Here is a 17,383-nt window from a genome sequence, read left to right as displayed (position 1 = left end):
ATAGAGATTATGTATCTAGAAATGACAAAAAGATGTCATATAGAGGTGAAAAAAATATAATCTCATCCCAGAAGATAGTTATGGGGTCATTTTCTGTGAGAAAAAAAAATCCTTTCTTAGAAAGTTTAGAACATTGACTTAAGTGAAAAAAGTTGATGCAGAGCTGTTTTATTTCAGAAGCCTTCCATTTGCCTTTGAAAGAAGTGAAGGAATCATGGAGAAAAATCCCTTAGAGTCCACATGACAAAGATAATGACAGCTTAATAAAAATCCAATAAATCCAAGTCACTTCTCACTGGTACAATAGCCGCCTTGAAGGTGAGTGAAAAAAAGGAGGCATCTTATTCGAAGACCAGTCTATTTCTGTATGCGCACCACCAGTAACTGAAGTTGCTTCATTTGTTAGCATTGCTCAGGTTTGGCCATGTCCTTTATGTTGCACTTGAAGGGAAATGCACATGTAAGAAATGCCACAGGAGTCACTTCATTCACAGGTTTCTTGGGGGAAAAAAAGGCAGCTGATGTTCTTCTGGGTCTGACTGCTGAGCAAGTATCTGTTGCACAAGTTCTTAACGCTCCTCCTCAATTTTTATAGCGTTAAAATTCCACAGCTTTCATGTTCCTCAGGAAAATTACACCTCCTGCATTTTGCTACATAGTAGACTCACAGTTTGAAACCTGAGTGAATGGCAACAATGCCCAAGTTTAAATTCTGATAATCCACTTTAAAAAACCCTGCATCTTCTATCATTGCCTTGAACTCCTCCTGAAAAATAACAGTTCCATAATTATAACAACCTGAAGGCCAATAAGCCAGCTGCTTGCAAGATTACGCTGGGACTGTGTTTTGCATGTTAGTGAATTCAGAGAAGCACTATCTTACCTGAGGCGGAAAACGTCGGATGCTCTCCACGAGATACTGGTAAGACTTCCAGTCACCAGCGATAACCTCACCCAGAACAGGGATAACCTGGAAACTGTACAGATCATAGAGCCTGCACAGACAGACAGTAAATGCAGATTAATACAAACAAGTTTAAAACCAACCCTCTCCAACACAAGTTGATCTACGCTATGGAGCCTGTAATTGATTTTAAAGTGCACAGTGAGGTAGCCTCGAAGTGTCTCCATCTCTTATTCTGGCTGAATACAAATAAGAGAGCCTCGTGACATGGCATGAAGTGTCACCACGTTCGTACCTGGAAAGAAGAGGATTGCTGACTTGACTAAATTCAAGGCAGAGAAATCTTCCTCCTGGTTTCAACACACGATAAGCCTCCTGAAGTGCCTGGGACAAAGCAGATGTGATAAGTTTGTTTCTGTAGAACAGCACTCACCTATTATCATGCCACGTGATGGCAACTCAGTGATGAACTGAGGGCAGTAAAGAGAATCCTGACTGGCAATCTCCAGTATTTACTTGTGGAGAAGCATCTCAAGACAAGTACAAAAAAAAAAAACCCAAACAAACAACAAAACCAAACCAGAAAAACTCTTGCTGTTACATGAAGAGATTTATACCAGGCTTTTTGTTGAAACTATGTCAGGTTTGCAATTTTTCTTCTTTTTCCCTACTCTTAGTTGATGAATGTTTGCCAGCAGAGCTCTTGTAATTACAGACCAAACCCAAAAGGGAGAAGTTGACTCAGCTACACGAAGCTGAAAATGAAAAGAACGCATGATAGGTGGTTGGGTTTTTTTTTTTTAATCAAAATAAAAGATTTTACTCAAATGTTAGGCACACCCAAAGGATGAAAGAAGAAATGATACTGGATTTTGGAAGAGCAATGTTTGAGAACAGGGAGGAAGGAGAAGGAAGAAGAAAACCTCTGGCTACTTTGAAAATTCCATCCTATATGCAAAATAAAACACCTAAGAAGAACCAAGACAAACTTCTGTTTACAACTCTGTTTTTCTCATACAAGAGCACAGCAGAGTTGTATTCAAGAACCTCTGCAGGTTGCACATCTGCTTAGCTTCAACTGTCATGTTCCGAAGGGATAAAATATAAACAGTATGCATACGTGACAGGAGCTCTGCAAAACAGCTGGAGGCTTGGATGTGTTTTGCATCAGGTCTCCATGAAGCTATGCTACCAGACTGCTGGGCCCACAAAGGGCTACAAAATAAAGAGCTTCGGAAGAGTGCAGATGAAGCATCGTGAAAGGCCATCCCCATCAGAAGCTCAAAGGCATACAGTTCAAGGTGGTTCAGGTCCAAATGCTACACCTTCCACAGAAGGAGCATTGCCCAGGCTGTAACACACTCCTCCAAAACAGACAACTAGTCTATAGCTAGACAGGTGATCTAACCTATCTTCACCCACAAGACAGCTAGTCATTCTTGTTAGAACAAAGGGCACTACCTACCCTAATTACAATCATACTCAATTCTTCATAGGAAACCCTACTACCAGCCAGTGTAAAGACACTGAGCAGCAGTGGGCTGAATGGGTTGGTTCAACAGCAGCGGTGGCAGCAGCCTGCTACTTCCCACTTTCTGCTCTGGGAGCTCTGCTGGCTCAGGCAGGGAAACAGAACAGGGCAGGACGCACTGGATCCCGCTGCTGGTGGGATATAGATCAGCTGCTTCAGGAAGACTTGAGCCATTTGAGCCATGCAGAGTGACTGAACTCTGTGTGTGTGGATCCAGTCATACCATAGGTCAGGAGAAGGTGGGGAATGACTATGGCATTCAGCCCTTTTTGCCATAAGAACAGATTGTGTGCCTTGCCAAGCTGGAAGGATTGGACAAAACTAGTATAAATCTAACTTTTTACAACAAAGGTGGGGCATTTAATTGCATTCTTCTTTCAAACAAGCTGCACACCACGTCACTTATTTTAAGTGTTTCAGAAGTAGACAACAATGTTTCTTTAAGCTTCCTCCGCTAGAATGAAAAAGCTTGGGTGAATTGTAAGGACCCTATGTCAAGATATACTACAGCAACTTACCAAATCAATACGCGTTACATTTCGTATTCCAAAGGCAATTGTGTAGACATCAAACTTGTCATCATCAAAGGGCAACTCTTCAGCATTCCCAAGTACCCAGGACAAGCCTGTAGTAAAAGCCAAGGACACAGAATTGAACTCAGACTGCTCCAGAAAGACTAGAACTTACCTATTCCAGAAGGAAATGATTACTAATAAAGTGATATTTAAAACTAATACCTCAATTTTGCATTTTTGTAGGCAAAAAGACACCTTGGTCTGTACTCACAAACCTTTCAAGGCCATGTACTGTACAGCTGTCTTTCAAGCAAAGTAGTTCTTTTTGCAGCTGCACCAAAACATTCTTCTGCATATACACACACATTGTGCTCACCGTGCCTTAGTCTGCCAGGAAGATTTCACCCAAATCTTGCACATAGTGGAAAGCAACGGGCTTCCCAGAAACTGGCTGCCATTTGTTTGTAGCAAAGTTGCAAAAAGAAGATCTCTGCTCAAAGAGTAACTATAAACAATTATTATTGTCTTGCCATGCAACAATGGCCAAAACACTTCAAACATCTTCCTAGAAAGCTTCCACAGATTGAGGAACATGAAATGCCACACTTTCTGCATCAGCACTATCAGTATGTGATCTTGTTGCAGCTCTGTTGCTTCCCAAACCCCAATGGATCAAGGCCATGTCTATCTGTGGTGCACGGACATCCAGGTTATTGGTACCAAAAATAAACTGCTCAATTTAGAATTAATAGTTCTTAAAGTCACTGTTTTTGGTGGCTCAAATGCAAACAAAAAAAAAAGCTAACAGAAAAAAAACAGAAGTCAAGGGAGCTATAAAGAGTAAGAAGTCAGAATTGTGGCACATCAGGGAATAAGGCAACACAGGCAACAAGATGACTGTTGGGCTTCTACAGCTATGATGTGCAGAGGAAGAAAATTAAAAAGTGTAAATACTCATTTTGAGAATTTGGTAAGTCACAAAAATACCTAAGAAGTGCAGCCAATTAAACAAAATGCTTTATTTATAGTAGCTGGGAGGCAGCATCAGGCTTTATTTCAGGTCCTAAGCTACAGTTGTAAAGCTTTTATACTTACAGTGTTGGTATAGTTCAGGTGTTCCCAAACTGTGATGCACAAAAAGAGCTCTGAACAGGCTTGCAAGCTGGTCAGATAAGTGTGATGTATGCAGTCTGCCAGGGCTGGAAGAACCAATGCTTTTACAATAGGTTTGCTTTCTAAAGAGAATGGAGAGGCAGGCAGGCAATGGCCTGGGGTAACCCACCAGCAGGGAGCAAGAGCAGCTGACAGAACCTGTGCCAGCAGCTTGTCTTTCAGCCCCTTTATGCTACTGAGCTGTTCTGTATGTCCTTCAGCCGACACAATTTGGAGGGCGAAGCCCCAACAGGGGTGTGGGAGCAGGGCGCAGGGAAAGGACACACAGGAGATCTCGTAACACACCTGCAGGGGCTGCCCAGGGCATATCTAATAGTGGTATCCAGGCAAACAAAGTTTGGGGACCTCCTGGTATACTTTACATTGCTAAAATATTTGCCAAATATCCGTAAATGAAGAGAGGATAAACAGCTATCATACAAACACTGAGCCACAAGCAGGACTTCTTTCTCCATGTCTTACTTCTTAAAGTCAAGCTTTTCAATCAGGAGTGGCGTGGTCCCCAATAAATTCTAGATATCAGTGAATTAATCCATTGACCTGCAAACTAACATTTAATATAATTCAATTTCTCTGAGTATTATTAGCATATGCTCTAACTGTGGAAAGTATTATATATTCACAATATCCTTTAGTTCTTGCATTTTTTAATTGCTGCCTTGATTCTTAAAATTCCCATTAGAAGATCTTCAGTGCAATCGTTCTAGGGCTGAGCTCTTTTGCATTACCTGCCTTAGTAAAATCAGATTTGTTAGCACAGACATAAAGAGGAGGTTTAGATTATTTGACCAATTTTGAAGGATAGCTTGGTATCAGACCTCATGGATACTTCCGTATATATAGTTCTGACAGTTTGAGTATTATTCAAGAGGATTGCTGTACATCTGAAAAACATACTACCTACATGCTCACTGAAAAAGTAACTCAACATTGGCAAATATGGAAACACAGCTATAGTATACACCATGGCTATATAACGTGTGTTGTAATCCTGAAGCGGTGATTACCTGATGGCTATCGTGTCAAATTCTTGCTATCAGGCATGCTACTGAAATGGTACAACACATGACTTACCTTCAGAGTGGCCAAGGTCCTGCGCTTTCTGCTTCCCAACTTTTAACATTTCTTTGTTAATATCACAGACCACCACTTGGGAGTCCCCTAGCAACTTAAATTTGTCTTCCAGGTAACTCTCAGCAATTTCCTGCCATGATAAATTCTGATGGTGCTTAAGCTTCTGCTGGAGCTGACGTTCTCGTACAGCGCGAACGTAATTAATAAATCGAAAGGCGATGTCACCTGCATTTGGTTTAAAAGAAATATACACGTTTTGGAATGTTTTCTGACTCCAGGAAATTAGAACATAAGCTTCTGAACATAAAAATGAGTTCATTTTTATTTATACAAATATATAAATCAAAATAAAAACCACACACACAGGCGGGTGAAGAAAGACAGTATATGTGTGTATATATGTGTGTGTGTATATATATAATATACAAAGGGAACATATTAAAAGCAAAGAGTCCATGACTTCCTACAACTGGAAAAAGTTTTCAAAAATATATCATGGCAGTACTGTAACACTTTCAAAGCCGTTGAGCAAGATATTAAAAACACGAAGAAGTTAGCTCTGAACTCTTCTCTGTGAAAATCAAGTAGATGCTTCACTAGTTTTAAAGACAGGGAACTGAGGGGAAAAAAAAAAAAAGTTAGGCAAATTAATTCTGAGCAGACTCAAACAGCCGAAAACGAGTGTGGCACTGTCACATGGAACTCACCAAAATTATTTACCTGTTCCTCCAGCAACATCAAGAAGAAGCGTTCCTGGGGAAGGGTTCATTTTATGCACCAGGATATCCTTCCACACTCGATGGATCCCTAGAGTCATTGAATCGTTCATCACATCGTATTTCTCGGCCACACTTTCAAACACCTGGTAAACTGCAAAGGAAGGATGCGAGAACGAGATGCAATTCAAATGCTCCTGTGGAAGTAAAACCTGTCCTTTATTGCCTCGTGGGGGTTTGCCACCATGTGGAACTGAAAAAGACCACCTGAAAATTCCTTACAACAAATACGATATAATCCTACCGGGTTTGTTGCCTGACAAACAACTCTGGAGAAACACAGCGTCTTCCCGTGACCCTTCCGGAGCGGAGGGGAAGGATGGAGCAGCCCTAACACCCATACTGCTCACTGAGACTCCCGGTAACAGCCCGGCTCCAAACACACCTCCAGCTCCCCTTCGCCCCGCAGCCGAAGCGCGCCGGCTGCCCGGGAGCCCCGTTGGGCTCCAGCCCGCCCTCCCCCGGGGCGCCGCCACCGCTGCCCTCACTTTTCTCCCTCCTCTCCGCCTCCGTCACAGTCTGGAAGCCGAAGTGAGTCTGCTGCCCCGCGGCGAGGCCCCGCACGGAGGGGCAGAGGGCCCGCAGAGCCCCGCCACGGCGGGCAAGTAGCGCCCGCCACGGACACAGACCCGCCGCCGCCATCTTGTGAGGGCGCCACCTCCGCGCCCGCCCTCCGCCCTCCCGCCGCGCCGGGCCCGGGGGCTCCGCCCGCCGCCGGCGGGGGCGCCCCGTTCGCGGTCCCGGCCCCGGGAGGCGCGGGGTTGCGGCTCCGCACTCCGGGCTCCCGCGCGGGGTACTCGCACCGGGGCTGTGCCGGCCCCGACAGCCGCCAAACGCCCCCGGGCTACCAGCGGCTTAGGAATGGTACAATATGCGTGACGGGGGGGCGAAACACCTAACCCCCCAAAAAAACCCAAACCCAGTGCACCTCACGCAGCATGTTTCCGTAATTTTGCAAAATAATTTTATCTTCTTTAGACTTTAAATTTTGCAGTTTCCTGGTAATGAAGGTAAGCGTAAAATCTCACTGAGAGTAGAAGGGAGAGCTCTAACGAGCTGAGGGGGGGAGTGAAAGGTTGCCCCAAATGCCTCTCAGGAGCATTAATGAGGGACCTTTCCCGCTAAGGTTTTACAAAAGCTGCCCCACTTTTCGCATCGTCTGAATAGTCCTGAAATTCTGTCAGCTTTGTTGACGCAAAGAAGAATCTCTTTCTCATGAGAGCTTGCATCATACTTCAGAAATCAGAGCAGGCGCTGCATCCCCCTCGCGCGACTGGTCTACCTTGCCAAGATCTTCCTTCCACGTTGAGACTTACTAGCGCTATCCTCTGACCCTGACACGACTTTTTCGTATCACACGTACAGATTTAGGCAAAACCTAAAATTCTGATTTTTACAAGGCAGGACGCCTTGCAAAGCATCACATATGGGTCTCGCGACCCCTATATGACACATATATCTGCCTCAGCTATAGGGAGAGCCGATCTTTGCCTACCAGAGAACGACTGGCAAACCTCCCTCACTCTGCAGTCGCAGGCCGCTGTACGAACGCCAGCTACCAGCCGCGTACAGGCAGCTCAGCCATAAGGAGAGACCGAGTTGGGCCGAGCAGAGGCTGCACACCGCCCGAGAGCAAGCAGGCGTACCCGCAGGCCGGGTGCTGAAGCTGGGCCATACCGCGGGCTCGGCCCGGCTCAGGCACGGCGGGACGCGGGGCGGCGCCACATGTCGCCCCGGCACCGCCCCACCCCGCCGCCCGTCACTATGGCAACGGGTACGGGCGCGGAGCATGCCGGTCTGAAAGAAACTGCTGCGGTAAAACGCTAGGAGAGAGCCAGATCCTAGCCAATTAGCGCCCGGAGGGGCAGTAGCGCTGACCAATGGCTGGGGGCCAGTAGGGAGTGGGTGGGGTTGGGGGTGCTTGGAGGCGACGGCGGCGCTGGCGGGTTGGTTAAACGGGTGCGGCGACGGCGACAGTGTCCTGTTCGACTTCCCCTGAGCCCCAACCGCTCCGCACAGAGCCGTTCCGCGGCGCCGCCGCACGGTGAGGAGAGTGGCGGGAGGACCTCGGCCGCCGAGGCGGGGGGCGCGCTCCCTGGAGGGACCGGTTCCGCCCGGTCCCTGGGAAGGTCGAGGCCGGGCGGCCGGTACCCGGGACCTTTCCCGGACGCCGCCCCCAGCGTCACCGCGTCCACGGGAGCTACAGGCGGGACCTTCCCCGCAGCCGCTTGTGAGGCTGCGAGCCATCGCCGAGGTGCTGAGGCCGGGCTCGGTTGGCCTGCCTCACTGGGGAAAGGCGGCGGGGGCGGCTGCGACCTCTCCCGGGGCTGCAGGGCGGTGCCGGGCCGGAGCGGGTGTGGGGAGGGCCAGGCCGGGAGGGCGGCGGGGCCCGGCGGGGTGTGACACCGCTCCGGCCGTGCCGGTGTGGTGGCGGGCCGGAGCACCGGGAGAGCCGGTGCTCGACGCGCCCGGGCCGTTAAGGCAGCGTTCGGGCGGCTCCGAGCCGCGGCCGTGCCTGTGCCTGAGCCACAGCCGGCGGCACCGCGGCCCCAGCACGGCCGCGGGCCGGGGGCGATGGCACCCTGTGCCCGCCCGGCAGGCCGCCCTCGCAGGGAGGCTCCTGCAGCGTTTGGCTCTCGTCCTCTTTGCTCAGTGCAGGCAGCCATGAGCGACCGAAAGGCCGTCATCAAGAATGCGGACATGTCCGAAGAGATGCAGCAAGATGCTGTGGAGTGTGCGACCCAGGCGTTGGAGAAGTACAACATCGAGAAGGACATTGCTGCTCACATAAAGAAGGTAAGTGTTTGCTTGCACCGTCCTCGTGAAATCTCTATGCACATGAGAAATCAAGGAGGGAGAATGCTGCCAGGCAAGTAGCTCTAGAGAAACAAGTTCCAGAGACACTAGATAATCAAGTTGGACTTTCTCTGTAGGTTGGTGTCCTTATGTTCCTTTCCCCACCCTTCAGGTGGACTTTTCCTGGTCTTTCTGCTTTTCCCTGGCAGCACTTTCTGCTTAAGCTGTTTCTGCCACTGTCCCATGTCCAGGAGAACATAGAGCAGCAGCTGATGGTGTCCCTGTGACTGATAAGCTTGTGCAAAATGCAGGGGCCCTACTGACGTCTCCTACGGTCTCCCTCTGAGAGAGAGCCTCTTTTCCATATTCCTTGATTTCAGTTTTACTGGACTTTAATCATAAGAGCCTGTCCACAGTTTTCTGCAGCTTGGTCAAAAATTTCATGGAAGGATAGTGTTTTGCAAGTCTGCTGTAATCACAGGTCTCCTTATGTAGTGATGTAAGCAAAAAAGAAAAAGAAAAACATCACAAAAAATCCTGTAAGCACTGATTATCTGTTGTTTGCAATGTCTGTGTTGTTCTTTATGTAGGGTAACAATACAGAACATGGGAAACATCTAGTTCTGATTATATTTCCTGCTTTGTCAACTCAGGCAAATGGAGAAATGGGCAAGTGTCAATGGAAGTTTAACTAAACTGAGTGGAAGAGATGTTTAAAAATAAATTGACCAAGCAGAATGATTGCTTCCACTAGAGCAGTATTGGTTTTCTATGTCCACAATACAGAAAGGTGTTTTTTCCCCAGATGCAAGAAGCGTCTATGACAGCGGAACAGAGAGAGTTCAGTCTAGTATCTTTCAGGTATTCTTTGTAGCAATTACTGGGAATTTACATGTTTCAAACAAACCCTATATAAAATACAAATTATTTTATCTGTCTACCAAAGGCTACCGACAGATTTGTTGGTAGTGCTGGTGTTACACAGCATGTGGCAGGGAATTTTCCACTGAGTCCCTTCAGCACCCTCGTTGCAGATGAACAATGTGGCTAAATTGTGGCTTAATCTCTGTGGGTATAAAACTAGTGGTGAAGCTTTTCCTCAAGGGCTGTAGTTTTGGATCAGGGGATGAGTTATGGGGGGAGAAAGACTACTTTTCCTGAACAAAGGAGATGTTTTAAACTTACTGTTGCTCAGATACGGGGCACTGCGGCTTTTTCTTGTGGATTCTTTTTTTTTGTCTGACTAAGCAGCAGGTGAACAATAAGATGTAAATAAGATAATCCTAGTACTTCAGAGCATCTGCTCTTCCTCTAATTGCCTTGCTCAGAAAGTGAATAGCTGTTCAGAAGAGTTCTTAATTTCTCTATTTTGTAGGAATTTGACAAGAAGTACAACCCCACTTGGCACTGCATCGTGGGAAGGAACTTTGGCAGCTACGTGACTCATGAGACCAAGCACTTCATCTACTTCTACCTCGGCCAAGTCGCTATTCTTCTTTTCAAGTCTGGTTAGAACCACGGACTCTGAAGCTTGGATCTGTTTCCAGGACTGTGTGCTGACTCCTCTGACTAGTTACTGCAGCCTTCCTGAGGACGCAGACTTGGATATTCAAGGGCAATGGCAGGGATTATGATATAGCAGATGATGATACATTGTGGATATAAAAAGGAAAAAGTACCAAAAGGGTCTTCCTTGTATTTTTTTTTTTTTCCGAAGGCTGCTTCTTTGCTAGTAGAGCTATTGGAGCAATTTTGCCTTTGAGAGTTTTATAGCCATCTATAGTACGGCCTATTTACTGCTTGTGCTATGTAAGTACTGACTGTGTTTAGTCCTTTCTGTTCCAAACCTCCCTTCTTCTGAGGTGGTCTGTTTTTTTTTTTGCCGCTTCCCCCCCCCGCGGTGTTTGGCTGGATGTACTGCCCCGCAGCCCCAGCCCGTTCTTTCTCTGCCGCTGCCTCTTGGAGCACCGCTGTGGAGAATAAAGGCGAAGCCCTGTCCCGGCCGCCGGGTCGTTATTTCTGGCGGGTCCGTGGCCCGGCGGCGGCGCAGGGCGGGTGAGGCAGTCCGGGGCCGGCCGCCGAGGAGCGCTGCCGGGCCGGGGCCTGCGGCGCCGGCGGGTCCGTCCGGGAACGGCTCCATCCGGGTCCCGGCCGCTGCTGCGGGCGCCTCGTCGCCATTACGGGGCAGCGGCGGCGCTCGCCCACCTGCCCCGCCCTCGGAGGCGCAGCAGCTGCCCGGGGCGGCCCCCGCCAGCGGGGAGAACCGGGATGAACGTCAGCCGGCCCTGCAAGAGCCGGCGAGGGGCGGCTGGGCTGTCCCTCGCCCCCCGGGGCTGGGGGGGCCTCAGGTGGGATCTGGGGCGGCCTGGGGGGGACGGGCGGGCTGAGGCCGAGCTCGGTGGGGAAAGGCGGCCGGGGGCGGCTGCGACCTCTCCCGGGGCTGCTGGACAGTGCCGGGCCGGAGCGGGTGTGGGGAGGGCCAGGCCGGGAGGGCGGCGGGGCCCGGCGGGGTGTGACACCGCTCCGGCCGTGCCGGTGTGGTGGCGGGCCGGAGCACCGGGAGAGCCGGTGCTCGACGCGCCCGGGCCGTTAAGGCAGCGTTCGGGCGGCTCCGAGCCGCGGCCGTGCCTGTGCCTGTGCCACAGCCGGCAGCACCGCGGCCCCAGCACGGCCGCGGGCCGGGGGCGATGGCACCCTGTGCCCGCCCGGCAGGCCGCCCTCGCAGGGAGGCTCCTGCAGCGTTTGGCTCTCGTCCTCTTTGCTCAGTGCAGGCAGCCATGAGCGACCGAAAGGCCGTCATCAAGAATGCGGACATGTCCGAAGAGATGCAGCAAGATGCTGTGGAGTATTCAATTTTGGCCATAGGGAAATGTAACGTTGAAAGAGAAATTGCAGCTCTTATAAAGAAGGTAAATACTTGTATAGTCCTTTTGTTGAACACTTTCCACACCAGAAGTCAAGCAGGGTAGGTGTTGCTACAGTTCTTGGAAAAGCAAGTTCTGTGGACACGAGGTACATTGGATTTTTCCTGTACGCTGGTAATCCTCGTGTTCCTTTTCCCACCCCTCACATGTACTCACAGTTTATCTTTTGCAATACCTTCTGGTTTTAATTGTTTTTTATCTCCTTGTCTAGCAGAATAGGAGAGTGCTGGCCTTTCTCAGTGTGACTGGTTAGCTGGCAGAAAATACAGCCCTTTGAAGCTGTGGTAACTTCCCTCTGAGGGAATGCCTTTTTTTCCTAGTCCTTGGTTTAAATTGTGCTCAAATTAGCTGTAGGATTCTGCGCCTAGTTCTGTAATAGTTGTGCAAGATTGGCTGGTTGGCTCAAAATTTGCAGGGGAAAGTGATTTTCTGCACATCATCTGTATTTGCACCTGCTTATGTGCTGAACCATGTAAAATCCCATGTCTTGGAGCACTGTTTATCTGTGCCCACAGAATACCTGTTATGCATGAAGATGAATAACGATGCACAAAAGATCTAGTTCTGATACATTTTCTGCTTTGCCGTCTCAGGATAGTAAAGAAATCTAAGGGTGCCAGTGGAGGTTAAATATTACATGAATCTGAGTGGAATATCTGTTTGAAAAGTCACTCGACTAAATGGTACAATTGTTTCTCTTGGGGAGGTCTCTTTTTCCTGTCACCCTCACAGAGATGTGAGCAGGTGATAATGATAATAAAAAATGATATTATTTTTTCCACTTGTCAGAACAACATTCTATGTGTAGCAGAGGACAGAGAGTTTGGGCTCATCAGATTTTCCTTGAGGCTCCTAGTTGGAACCTGAGAAATTGTGGTGAGGAGATAAATTATCCAGGATCACAATAACTGGTCAGAAGTGCTTGCATGCACTCACAGAATATTTCCTTGTTTGAGAGCTATTGTGTATGACAGTATATAATTACTGACTGGAGTGTTCTGCTTGCAGCAGAGCTGTATATCTCGTTTTCTGCAACGCGTGGTAGGTTTCCGGGTATGATTGGAGGGCATGATCGTGTGACCTGATACTTCAACAGTATAGTTTGGGAATATGATATGGCTTTTTCTGGGGGAAATTGCAGTCCCTGGGCTTATTCCTGCTCAGCTAGGGAGCACGGTGGCCTTTTTTTTTGTCTAAGCAGCAGGTGAAGTATAAGAAGTAAGTAACACAGTCCTTATACTTGAAAGCGTATGCTGCTTCGCAGTTGCCTTTTCAAAAAGTAATACTTTTTAAGAAGAGGCACATTAACGACAAAGAATCTGTAGTCAGCTTTTGGGTGAGAACTGTGCTAATACAAAGTTCGTAGTGATCTCATCTGCAGGAGTCTGAGAAGAAACACAGTCCCACTCGGCACTGCATTGTAGGAATTCCAGCAGCTGTGCGTCTCATGGGACCAGGCTCTTCATCTTCCTCATGTGTGGAGTGAATATTCTTCCATTCAAAGCTACTTACAGGTATGGGTCGTTGTTCAGAGTTGCCTGTGCTCACAGGACTGCACCCTGATGACACCAGCTTAGTGCCTTCAGCCTTCCTGAGGAAGCAGACCTTGGTCTTCAGCAGGAATGTCAGGGGATTTTTCTGGAGTGCTTGGTGATTTTGTTGTTTTTAGGGGAAAAAAGAAAAAAAAACCCATTGTATTTATTTTTTTTCCAAAGTCAGCTTCTTTGCTGATAAAAATGTTACTTGTATTCCATCTTTAAGGGTTTTACAGCTATTTTTGCTTCTTCCCTAACACTGCTTGTGCTCTTCCCACTTTCCCTGTGAACAACCTCCTCTTGAAGGAATCTCTTCTCAAATCCAGAATATCTGAGTGCCAAACTAAACCCCCGAGTAAGTCAGTAACCCAAAGCTGCACAGAGGAGCCCTGCCATTAGGACCACACTTCGCCAGGAGCAAATGAGAGTTATGGAAAGGCTGTGGCCTGGGCTACAGGCAGCCGTTTGCCTGGTGGCTCCCATCACCTGGGTGCGGTTAAGGGCTGTGCTAGTGGCTGTACAGAGCCTTGAAAGGAAGCTCAGTGTCCTGCCTGTTTTTTCAGTACCCAAAGTCCCTGCTGATAGCAGCTTCCTCGCCGCAGAGAAGTGCGGAGACTGCTTCCCCGGGTATGCTCCGAGCCGTTGGTCCCGTTGGACGGCAGCGCTCCGTCTGTTATCCCGAAAAGCGTGTTTATTTGCCCAGTGTGCAAAATGCCAAACTACACACAAAGCGGAGGTATTCTATTCAAGTCATTTTTGTGCAAAGATTGGTGCTAGGTGGTAACCCACAAAGCTAGGGCACCACCCTGAGAAACTACAAGGCATTTATACAATTAAATATGTCAATCACAGCTAATATTCACATGCCTCAGCTAATAATTTGTTAATTTCTTTCTTGCTTTGATGTAACAGGACAGCCCACTTTGATTTACTGTGCATGCTCATAGACTAAGGGACTTACTAGAGGGGGGGTGGTTCCTGGCCTGTGGGCCTGATTTTCAGTATTATCACAAGGATAGTTCCCCTACTGGGCACTTAGTTCTTATATACATTCCAGTTAGTTGTGTGGTTCGCCTTGACTACGCAGTTTATCACCCCGTTCTCAGCAGCTTATGAGGTGGGATGTTTACTTTAATCCGTCTCTCAGCTCTCCTCAAGGATATAGTCATGAAACAGGTGCTTCCCTGTCTCTCAGTTTCTGTCTCCGGCCCTCAACTTCTGCTGCGCCAGGCTCCCATAGTTAATTGTTACGGCTTTAGCAGACAGTTCAAAAATTCCATTTTCTGAGGGATATCAGGCCGGGCCCCAGTTTTGCAGTGAGTCCACCTGCAGAGAGTACCGGGGGCCTTTCGGCTGAGTGTCCTGCCCGTGCCCGCTCAGCGTCCCCAGCGTTACAGCGGTTCGGGGAGCGCTGGGGCCGAGGGCGGCCCTCCCGGTGTCCCGCGGCCCGGCAGTCCCGTCGCTATGGCAGCGGGGGCGGGGCGTGCCGGTCTGACAGGGGACTCGTCCCCGGGAGGGGCCCGCTACTGGCCAATGAGCCCTTGGGTGGGGCGGTAGCACTGACCAATGGCTGGCGGTCGTTGCCTGGAGGGCGGGGCTGGAGGCGCTGAGGGGCGACGGCCGTACGGGGGTCGGTTAAACGGGCGCGGCGGCGGCGCGTTCGCCTGTCTTTGAGCCTCTCCCGCGTCGCTCCGCACAGGGCCCCTCCCGCGGCGCCGCCGCACGGTGAGGGGGGTGGCGGGCGGCAGTGCCCGGGCCCCTTCCCGCCGCGGCCGCCCCCAGCGTCCACGGGAGCTGCAGGCGGGACCTTCCTCGCAGCCTCGTGGGGCTGTGAGCCCTTGGCCGCGGCTGCGGCCATGCTCGGTTTGTCTCCTGCGGCGGGGAAAGGCCGCCGGGGCCGGGCTCGGGAGCGGCTGCGGCCTCTCCTGGGGCTGCCGGGGGGGTGCCGAGCCGGAGCGGGTGTGGGGAGGGCCAGGCCGGGAGGGCGGCGGGGCCCGGCGGGGTGTGACACCGCTCCGGCCGTGCCGGTGTGGTGGCGGGCCGGAGCACCGGGAGAGCCGGTGCTCGACGCGCCCGGGCCGTTAAGGCAGCGTTCGGGCGGCTCCGAGCCGCGGCCGTGCCTGTGCCTGTGCCACAGCCGGCAGCACCGCGGCCCCAGCACGGCCGCGGGCCGGGGGCGATGGCACCCTGTGCCCGCCCGGCAGGCGCTGCTCCTGCGGCTTTGAACGCCGTTCTTTCTTTGTTACAGGTAACCACGGCTGTGGTGAAGGATACAGACATGTCTGAGGAGATGCAGTGAGACGCTGTGGAGCACGCCGTTCAGTCTCAGGAGGAATGGAAAATTGAGCACGACATTGCAGCTCATATAAAGAGGATAAGTGTTTGCTTGTAGTGTTTTCCTACTGAATGTTGTATGGACTTCAAAAATCAAGCACAAATGTTAGTGAGTAAACAGTTCTAGAGAAGCAAGTTCTGTGGACACAGATAATTCAGGCAGACTTTCTCTGCAGGCTGGTGTCCTTATGTTCCTTTCTGCAACGCTTACACGCACCGGTTCCCATTTTCTTTCACAAGTCCTATTTAAGTCCTTTCCTCCGCTCTCCGAAGGCAGCACTTGAATAGTGAGTGAGTTCCCAGTGGCCTCCTCTGCAGGAGCTTGACAGGAAATACAATCCTACCTCACAGTGTGCTGTGGAAAAGAGTTTTGTGACTCACAAGATCAGTCACTTCATCCTTATCTGCTTGGGTCCTGTTACTGTCCTCCTCCTCAAGGGTGCTTAGAGCCATGAACTATTTCTTAAACTCTCGTCTTTTTACTCAGCTTTCTGCTAACGTCATGAAGCCCAGTACCTTCAGCCTTCCTGAGGAAGCAGAGCTCTGCCTTCGAGGGCAATGGCAGGGGTTTTGCTAGCATGTTTTTATTGTAGTTAAGGGGAAAATAGCAAACAACAAAAATAGACACACAAACAAAATACTTCCTTGTATTTATTTTATTTCCACAGCCAGCTTCTTTGCTAATAAAAGTGTTATGTTCTGCCTTTAAAAGTTTTATGGCTATGTACCCTTTTTTTTTTTTCTAGTATTGCTTCTGCTATTTTGTATTTTCCTGTGGGTGTGGATGACTAACTTTGTTAGAAAGTTTCTCTTCTCAAGTCCAAAAAAAATTCTGAACACTGTGGTAACCACCCTTGTAATTTGGTGATTAATTCTGAGAATAACAGACCTAAACAGGGAGCCAGCAGGAGTTAAAAATAAGGCCTTTTATGAGGCTTCTCTTAAAATATTATTTATTGGCTCTGCCCTTCTGCATTCCACCCCTACTTTTCCTGTAAGAAACCTAGGAACCTCTGTCCCAGTGAACTTGAGGCTCTCATCCCTAAAATAATGGAAAGGGATCAGCAGATGCACTCAAGACCTTTGAATGTTATTTTAAGGGTTAGTTAAAAATGCCTTTAGAATCTCTGCCTTGTGGGCTTTTCCCCCCTTTTGCTTTGAAGGAGAAGTTAAAGTATATCACTTAAATTAGGCAGTAGAGAGTATTTTTTTTTTTAATTTCATAGTTGTTTGCAGCAATTCAGTGGAAATAATTGAATCTTTGTATCCTCTCAGGCTTGTGTGTTTGTAAGCTTAACCCCTAGTTCTGTCAACTTGTACCTGCTTAAGAACCGGCAGAGTTTAGTTCTTTCTGTTCCAAACCTCTCTTACTAGAATCATAAAGGTTTGCAAAGACCTCTAGAATCATCAAGTCCAACCACCAATGCAAACACCCCCAGGCCTCCTAAACCATGTCCCCAAGTGCCATGTCTATGTGATTTTTGAACCCCCCCCAGGGATGGTGACTCCCCCACCTCTCTGGGCAGCCCGGTCCAAGCCCTGACCACCCTTGCAGTAAAGACACTGTTCCCAATATCCCACCTAAACCTCCCCTGATGCAGCTTGGGGCCGTTCCCTCTCGTCCTATCGCTTGTTCCTTGGGAGCAGAGACCAGCCCCCCCCTCACTCCAGCCCCTCTCAGGCAGCTGCAGAGCGCGAGAAGGGCTCCCCTCAGCCCCCCCTTCTCCAGGCTAAACCCCCCCAGCCCCCTCAGCCGCCCCCCAGCACACTTGTGCTCCAGACCCTGCCCCAGCCCCGTTGCCCTTTTCCCCCTTTATTTTT

The 17,383-nt window shown here is 49.5% G+C and overlaps 3 protein-coding genes across 9 annotated transcripts; 2 read left to right on the top strand and 1 right to left on the bottom strand.

Annotated features, from left to right (window-relative positions):
• Positions 1–152: 152 nt before the first annotated feature.
• Positions 153–7,487, bottom strand: COQ5 (coenzyme Q5, methyltransferase). Of its 2 annotated transcripts, none has more exons than XM_064465841.1 (7): positions 7,469–7,487; positions 5,918–6,067; positions 5,198–5,422; positions 2,954–3,060; positions 1,200–1,288; positions 884–995; positions 153–766 (listed from the first exon to the last, which is right to left on the bottom strand). In XM_064465841.1, exons 2-7 carry the CDS (start codon positions 6,024–6,026, stop codon positions 665–667), a joined length of 744 nt encoding a protein of 247 aa, XP_064321911.1. In that variant the 5' UTR covers positions 6,027–6,067; positions 7,469–7,487; the 3' UTR covers positions 153–664. The 2 variants fall into 2 exon arrangements, with proteins under 2 accessions (XP_064321911.1, XP_009509833.2); XM_009511538.2 differs by lacking the exon at positions 7,469–7,487 and adding an exon at positions 6,462–6,651.
• A 399-nt stretch (positions 7,488–7,886) lies between these two features.
• Positions 7,887–10,772, top strand: LOC104039542 (dynein light chain 1, cytoplasmic). 2 transcript variants are annotated; one of them, XM_064465890.1, is made up of 3 exons: positions 7,887–8,017; positions 8,632–8,769; positions 10,145–10,772. In XM_064465890.1, the coding sequence occupies exons 2-3, from the start codon at positions 8,638–8,640 to the stop codon at positions 10,280–10,282; spliced, it is 270 nt and encodes an 89-aa protein (XP_064321960.1). In that variant the 5' UTR covers positions 7,887–8,017; positions 8,632–8,637; the 3' UTR covers positions 10,283–10,772. The 2 variants fall into 2 exon arrangements, with proteins under 2 accessions (XP_064321960.1, XP_064321959.1); XM_064465889.1 differs by having other exon boundaries at positions 7,889–8,017; positions 8,627–8,769.
• A 125-nt stretch (positions 10,773–10,897) lies between these two features.
• On the top strand, positions 10,898–16,273 carry LOC104044918 (dynein light chain 2, cytoplasmic-like). Of its 5 annotated transcripts, none has more exons than XM_064465887.1 (4): positions 10,898–11,117; positions 11,541–11,678; positions 13,118–13,207; positions 15,477–16,273. In XM_064465887.1, exons 2-4 carry the CDS (start codon positions 11,547–11,549, stop codon positions 15,525–15,527), a joined length of 273 nt encoding a protein of 90 aa, XP_064321957.1. In that variant the 5' UTR covers positions 10,898–11,117; positions 11,541–11,546; the 3' UTR covers positions 15,528–16,273. The 5 variants fall into 5 exon arrangements, 3 of the variants coding, with proteins under 3 accessions (XP_064321957.1, XP_064321956.1, XP_064321955.1); XM_064465886.1 differs by having other exon boundaries at positions 11,536–11,678; XM_064465885.1 differs by lacking the exon at positions 10,898–11,117 and having other exon boundaries at positions 11,144–11,678.
• The last annotated feature ends 1,110 nt before the right edge of the window (positions 16,274–17,383 follow it).

Source organism: Phalacrocorax carbo, chromosome 15 (genome assembly GCF_963921805.1).
Source record: "Phalacrocorax carbo chromosome 15, bPhaCar2.1, whole genome shotgun sequence".
Lineage (NCBI taxonomy): Eukaryota > Metazoa > Chordata > Aves > Suliformes > Phalacrocoracidae > Phalacrocorax > Phalacrocorax carbo.
This window is presented reverse-complemented; position numbering and strand designations above follow the sequence as displayed.

Excerpts from the sequence above, each read along its gene's own strand:
- COQ5 (XM_009511538.2), bottom strand. The coding sequence starts at position 6,615 with ATGGCGGCGGCGGGTCTGTGTCCGTGGCGGGCGCTACTTGCCCGCCGT. Across the intron at positions 6,068-6,461 it reads GGCGGAGAGGAGGGAGAAAA|TTTACCAGGTGTTTGAAAGT; the intron begins GTGAGGGCAGCG and ends CTTCCTTTGCAG. Across the intron at positions 5,423-5,917 it reads TGATGTTGCTGGAGGAACAG|GTGACATCGCCTTTCGATTT; the intron begins GTAAATAATTTT and ends AACCAAATGCAG.
- LOC104039542 (XM_064465890.1), top strand. The coding sequence starts at position 8,638 with ATGAGCGACCGAAAGGCCGTCATCAAGAATGCGGACATGTCCGAAGAG. Across the intron at positions 8,770-10,144 it reads TTGCTGCTCACATAAAGAAG|GAATTTGACAAGAAGTACAA; the intron begins GTAAGTGTTTGC and ends TCTATTTTGTAG.
- LOC104044918 (XM_064465885.1), top strand. The coding sequence starts at position 11,457 with ATGGCACCCTGTGCCCGCCCGGCAGGCCGCCCTCGCAGGGAGGCTCCT. Across the intron at positions 11,679-13,117 it reads TTGCAGCTCTTATAAAGAAG|GAATTCCAGCAGCTGTGCGT; the intron begins GTAAATACTTGT and ends ACTGCATTGTAG. Across the intron at positions 13,208-15,476 it reads CCATTCAAAGCTACTTACAG|GTAACCACGGCTGTGGTGAA; the intron begins GTATGGGTCGTT and ends TCTTTGTTACAG.